This window comes from Oreochromis aureus, linkage group 4 (assembly GCF_013358895.1).
Source record: "Oreochromis aureus strain Israel breed Guangdong linkage group 4, ZZ_aureus, whole genome shotgun sequence".
Lineage (NCBI taxonomy): Eukaryota > Metazoa > Chordata > Actinopteri > Cichliformes > Cichlidae > Oreochromis > Oreochromis aureus.
Window position 1 is genome coordinate 30,449,334 of NC_052945.1, and position 6,000 is coordinate 30,455,333.

The 6,000-nt window shown below is 40.2% G+C and overlaps 1 protein-coding gene across 2 annotated transcripts; it reads left to right on the top strand.

The window, feature by feature from the left end:
• Positions 1 to 1,285: 1,285 nt before the first annotated feature.
• LOC120440001 (deoxyribonuclease-1) lies at positions 1,286 to 5,328 on the top strand. Of its 2 annotated transcripts, none has more exons than XM_039611558.1 (9): positions 1,286 to 1,437; positions 2,190 to 2,328; positions 2,773 to 2,861; positions 2,975 to 3,055; positions 3,782 to 3,897; positions 4,098 to 4,210; positions 4,299 to 4,453; positions 4,531 to 4,624; positions 5,136 to 5,328. In XM_039611558.1, the coding sequence occupies exons 1-9, from the start codon at positions 1,418 to 1,420 to the stop codon at positions 5,181 to 5,183; spliced, it is 855 nt and encodes a 284-aa protein (XP_039467492.1). In that variant the 5' UTR covers positions 1,286 to 1,417; the 3' UTR covers positions 5,184 to 5,328. The 2 variants fall into 2 exon arrangements, with proteins under 2 accessions (XP_039467492.1, XP_039467493.1); XM_039611559.1 differs by lacking the exon at positions 1,286 to 1,437 and adding an exon at positions 1,952 to 2,080.
• Positions 5,329 to 6,000: the final 672 nt, after the last annotated feature.

Here is a 6,000-nt window from a genome sequence, read left to right on the forward strand (position 1 = left end):
ATCATGGTAAGTTGGCCCTAATGTCAGCTCTGTCGGTCTTTGGTTTAAACTGCAAGAAGAGTGGCTACAAATATGTGGTTAAGCTGCACTTGCTGGTGTTTCTCCCTCTGTACTGATTGCTCTTTAGGTCAGTATGTGGCAGCTTTCCATGTCCCAGTGGAGATTTTCGCACTTGCAAGCTTTCCTCACCACGACAACAACACGCGCACACTGACCCCTCATCCTTTCTACACAAAATCCTCGTCTTTTGTCTACTTCATAATCAAGACTAATAGTCAGCAAACATCCTGGCTTCACTTGGACTCTCAAGCTTAAAATGACATTTTAATGGCAATACATTGAAAGTTAGGAAAATGTACCCTGAGGGGAGCATGAATGTTGACAGCAGCGGTGGCACGGAAATATATTCAGTATTTGCTGAGGCATCAGATTCTCGACAGCTGGCGGTAAAGAGAAATCAGGTGGCTGGGTGTAGTGGACACCAGTATATGTCCAAGTATTGTAAGCACTGACCTGGCAGATCTGATTAAAATGTTAAAAACATAGAACTTAACCGTAACCCTCATCAGTTTGCTGCTCATCTGGTAAAACAACTGTAACATGCTGCAAGTATGAGCACTTTTCCTGCCACACTAAGTAAATCTTATGAAAATTCACTAAAGTGTATTATTATTTTGTCAAGCTTGAAATGCATTGTAAGTGGCGTTGATTTGTCTAAATGTATGGAATCTGGGAAGAAAACATTCTGACCAATAAGGTGGAGACGGTGGCATACTTGTGTTTTATCAGCCTATCGACAGGTTTTCTGAAGGTCTGAACTAATGTCTTGGTAGTTACATTTCAAGATATAACATTGGGACACGATACTTTAACAAGGCTGTATCATTATTACTATTGTTATTTTTAATGACTCTTATGCCTCTCTGCTGGAGCAGACCTAGAGTAGATATTATCTTTTGTCCCTGTTCTCATGAACAAGGCATCTTTCAAACGGCTTGAAGGAATTTCTTCACTTTCCGTAAGGATTTTGCCAAAGTTTAAGGTCATTCCAACACTGCGACACTCATTCTGAATTCATTTGTGAAGTGTGACAGAACTTCACACAAATGTCAAACAGGACAACAGTAACTTAAAACAATGCTGAAGTGTTACTTATTGTACGACAGGCAGAAAAGAATTTGAGGTTGCAACGTTATCCTTGTTGCATTCCAGTCTTGGGATCTGAAAACCTGAAAACCTGAGCGGTCTGTACCCCATCCACAACACACCTTTTCTCTGCACTCCTCCCCAGCACACTGCAGTCACATGCACCTGCAGGTAGATAAAAACCTCAAAACAGACACTGTTCGCCATTCTGCTCAGAAGCCTTTCAGGAGCATTCAGAAGGTTGATTCAAGAGTTCAAGCCACTCCTTACCATGCAGACATACAGGAGCAGGTATGGACCTCTCACTCTTACTTGCTACAAAAACATCTGAGCTGTATTCGGTGCAATACTGTGAGCCAGTTTCTTGTTTAGAATGGAGTTTTCAGGATAAAGCAGCATTACAGTAACTTTTGTGCATTGTCACTAATTTATTTTTCCTTTCATGCACCTTTAAAGGCAAATATAATAGTATTTTCTGTTGCAGTAACGGATTGTGCTTTTACAAACACACTTCAACAGCACATGCAAACCATCAGAGTATAAATACAGCTCTGTTTCCATATTTGTCAACCTTTGCTCTTCCACAATAGCTCCAGGACGGTGTAACCAGGGCAACAGGATAATATATTGTCCTAAAAGAGTAATATTTTACCAAGCCTTGCAACATGCTGCAAATAGCGACACGCTAAATAGCATGTTAGATAAACTGCCAAAAATACATCAGAGGAGCAGGTGTTTGGTCTCTCACTCTCACACAATTATGTCATGAGCTCTCAGCAGATGGTGAAAACTGAGCAGCTTTGTTTTGGAGTAACCTCCTTTATGACTGGAGTAACCTCAAGCCATGAAGTCCAAAACTGGACTTTATGGCTGAAAAACATCGAATGAAAGGAAAGTGCTTACTTTAGCCTTCAAATCAGTTTTTAATGCACAGGTTAGGAACTGCATACATACATGTAAAATAAATGTCAACTAATTTGTAAGTGTCAGTGTTTCATATGATTTATAAGTCATTTTTTAAATATGTAACCTGTTTGGTGTAGGATGCATTTGGTGTGCAGTTTGGGGCTTTTTCTGACCTTGCTGCATCTTTCCAACTCGCTGCTGCTGGGAGCCTTTAACATCAAATCCTTCGGGGACACCAAAGCCTCCAACGCCACTCTGATGAACATCATTACCAAGGTCTGGAACCTTTCCCTCTTTGGTAGATATGACAGTTTGTAAAAAATGTTTACATCTACCCATTTTAATGCAATTTGGGTCAGAGTGCTTTCAAAACCAATCCAAAAGTGTTATCTTGTGTGTGTGTGTGTGTGTGTGTGTGTGTGTGTGTGTGTGTGTGTGTGTGTGTGTGTGTTAAAATCGCTTTAATAGAATTTTGAGGAATGCTTTGGATTGTTTGGCCTGTTATAGGCGTAAACCTGAATATTCCCACCTCTGTGCTTAATGCTTAAGGAATGATCAATGAAATAACTGGATGTGCAACACATCTAGGATTGCCTTTGCAATCTAGAACAATGCCAAACACATGAATTTTTTACTACAAGTTAAAATATAAACAAATGTGATGTTGCAAGACTGACAATCAGGTGATTTATTTTATTTTATTATGTTTGTGTTTTGCAGATTGTCAAACGCTATGACGTCATTCTGATCCAAGAGGTCAGAGACAGCGATCTCTCAGCGACCCAAACACTCATGAATTATGTCAACAAGTGAGACTGTCTACACACCTGGAACATTCAGAGTAACACTGAGCATGAAATGCAAAAATATGGAAACATTTTCTACAAGTGTGGTGTGTGTGTGTCTTTGTGTTTTCCCCCAGAGATTCTCCTCAGTACAAGTACATTGTCAGTGAGCCTCTCGGTGCGAGCACCTATAAAGAGCGATATCTCTTCCTGTACAGGTACACCAAGATGAAAGGCAACTTAAGGAAACTAGTCCAAGTCTCTACTCTACACCCAGAGAAATAATATTCAATTCAATTCAATTTTATTTATACAGCACCAAATCACAAGAGTCGCCTCAAGGCGCTTTTAGATTGTAAGGTAGATCCTACAATAATACATACAGAGCAAAACCCAACAATCATATGACCCCTATGAGCAAGCACTTTGGTGACACTAGGAAGGAAAAACTCCTTTTTAACAGGAAGAAACCTCCAGCAGAACCAGGCTCAGGGAGGGGCGGGGCCATCTGCAACAAAAAGTGGTTCTTTGGAGTGATGCAGTGTAAAAAGCATTTTTAGTGCTGTAGTTTCTCAGTTTCTTGCTCTAACCCTACTCTAAATATGTATTTTGTAGAAAGGGAAAATGTCTTTCATGGCAGAATGTGAATAGTTTTTCCTGTGTTTAAATTAGAATGATTGTTTTCTTTGTTTCATAAATGGCAAGCCAAACAATTTAACAAAAATAAAAATGACATGTTCACATTGGCTAGGGTTAATGTTAAAGTCGGGATTAGTGTTGGATCATCATCATCACTTAGACCTCAGAGGGTTAAAGAACCTCCCTTAAGTTTGTCAAATAACCATTCAGTAAATTTGACCAGAGAAGCAACTGGACAGTTTTGAAAATAAAGTACACACTGGCAGCAAATGAAAAGGTGGTGATGCGGTATATTTCCTCCACAGAGAGGCGTTGGTATCTGTGGTAAAAAGCTACACCTATGATGATGGCCCGGAGGAAACTGGACAAGACACCTTTAGCAGGGAGCCATTTGTCGTAATGTTCTCCTCCAAAAACACTGGTATGCTTTGGTGCTGTGGCATCAGCACAAGAGTTATTCAGCTGATTCTCCATCACACTGATAATGATGTGGATTTCCTCATTCAAACATTTGTGCGTGATAGTTCCTGGGACATGTTAGGCACTATTTATCATTATCATGCAGTGTAAGTGCCTCTGTAACTCTCAACACTCTCCTTCGTTCCCTTCTCTTCCTCCTAGCTGTGAGAGACTTTACTCTGATCCCCCAGCACACTTCCCCAGACTTAGCTGTTCGGGAGCTAAATGCTCTCTATGACGTGGTGTTAGATGTCCGCGCTCGCTGGAACACCAATGTATATACAGACTACACGTAAAAATCATTTATTTGGTGAATTTGTGTGGAAAAAAACACACATTGAATCACACTACTCTCCCCTGCAGGACATTGTGCTGCTGGGTGACTTCAATGCAGGTTGCAGTTATGTGTCCGGGTCTGCCTGGCAGCAGATCCGCATCTTCACTGACAAGACTTTCCATTGGCTGATCACTGATGCGGCCGACACTACCGTGTCGCAAACTGTCTGCCCTTACGACAGGTAGACACAGACTGTGGCAGGTCGTTCTCATGTTTGCACGCAAACTCGAAACTCCAATCATCTTTCTGTATTTGCAGGATTGTGGTCACAACGGACATGATGAGAGGAGTGGTGCAAAACAGTGCCAAGGTGTATAACTACATGACGGACTTGAATCTCAAACAAGATCTGGTAACAGATGAATTTCAATCCTTATCTCTATAAAAACTCAGTTTAACTAAAAAGCATAACCTGCCTCATTCCCCATTGACGCTAATGGAAACATTAATATAAAAAGTTAACTTAATGCTGTGTTCACTGCAACTGAGACCATAAACTCATCAGCAGAATGTTTACTGAGCTCCAATAATAAGAGAGCCATTCTACACAAAAGGCAAAGCAGTCGCCCCCTGCTGGCCATTAGAAATAACGCAGTTTTAAAGCACTTTGCTTTTTAATATCTGCTTTGAGCTACAGAAAATTGAGTACCTTTGTAAAGCAATGGCTGTAGTAATGACCACAGAGGTGCAAACAAAATCACTAATGTAATGTATACTGTAGTGATGGCATTACCATGCAGGCACATTGAGTTTTTCAGCACAGTGCACTGGGAAAAAATCAGTTTAACTGTGGAAACTGAAGCCGTCCGTGGCAGCAAACTGTGAGCCATTAAAAGAATGATGTCTCTGTCTCTCTCTCTCAGGCGTTGGCTGTCAGCGACCACTTCCCCGTGGAGGTGAAGCTGAGTTAGGCTCGCGTTGCTTGAACCGTGACTTCCACAAGCTTTCCACACATCGTGCTCAATCTGCAGCCAGCACAATGATCATTCAACTGGGGGACTACTGTCAACCACAGCTTCATGAAATGCAAATGCACAATAAAGCTACTAAAGAAAACCTGTGTCTTGGAACTGGGATGGAAAAACAAGAATTCAGTGTCTTATTGCAGTAGAGCATACATGTGTGAAACGAGTCTCTTTTGAACATTTACTAAGACCCTTTCTTGATTTGGAAAATCTGTTTAATAACGCATTTGTATTTTATTTCATTTCCCTTGTCTGCTTAAATGTCTTCAGTTTTGAATTTCTAAAAAATTCAAATTCATTTCCCAAAACAGCTCATACACACAGCAAAACACTAACCTGCAAAAATATGCCAAAAATGTTGGAAAAAACATTCCTCTAAAACTTTAACTCTTGCCACTTTTTTCTCTGAAATTTACAACTTTAATCTTGACATTAAATATTTTTTTTCTTGAAATTTTAGCTCCCACTTTCAATCGCCCTGCACAGCCATAATACTCCTCTTCCATACTTTTCAGTCAATTATTAAAATACAGGAAGAGAATCTGTGACAGTAAATGCATCCGTACACAAAAGAAGAAAAATTGTGTTAATTAAAGATTATTTTTCAATCATCTTCGATTACTACCGTAAAGCTGAAATGTGTTCACTGCATATGCTAACCTGGGATTTTTAAACACTGAAATGGAAAATCAGGCTAAAAAGCTAATAAAGCAAGACAGACACACCTGGGAAATAGAGACACTAGTTTCTAACAGCATGCAAG

Excerpts from the sequence above, each read along its gene's own strand:
- LOC120440001 (XM_039611558.1), top strand. The coding sequence starts at position 1,418 with ATGCAGACATACAGGAGCAG. Across the intron at positions 1,438-2,189 it reads ATGCAGACATACAGGAGCAG|GATGCATTTGGTGTGCAGTT; the intron begins GTATGGACCTCT and ends TGTTTGGTGTAG. Across the intron at positions 3,056-3,781 it reads CGATATCTCTTCCTGTACAG|AGAGGCGTTGGTATCTGTGG; the intron begins GTACACCAAGAT and ends TTTCCTCCACAG.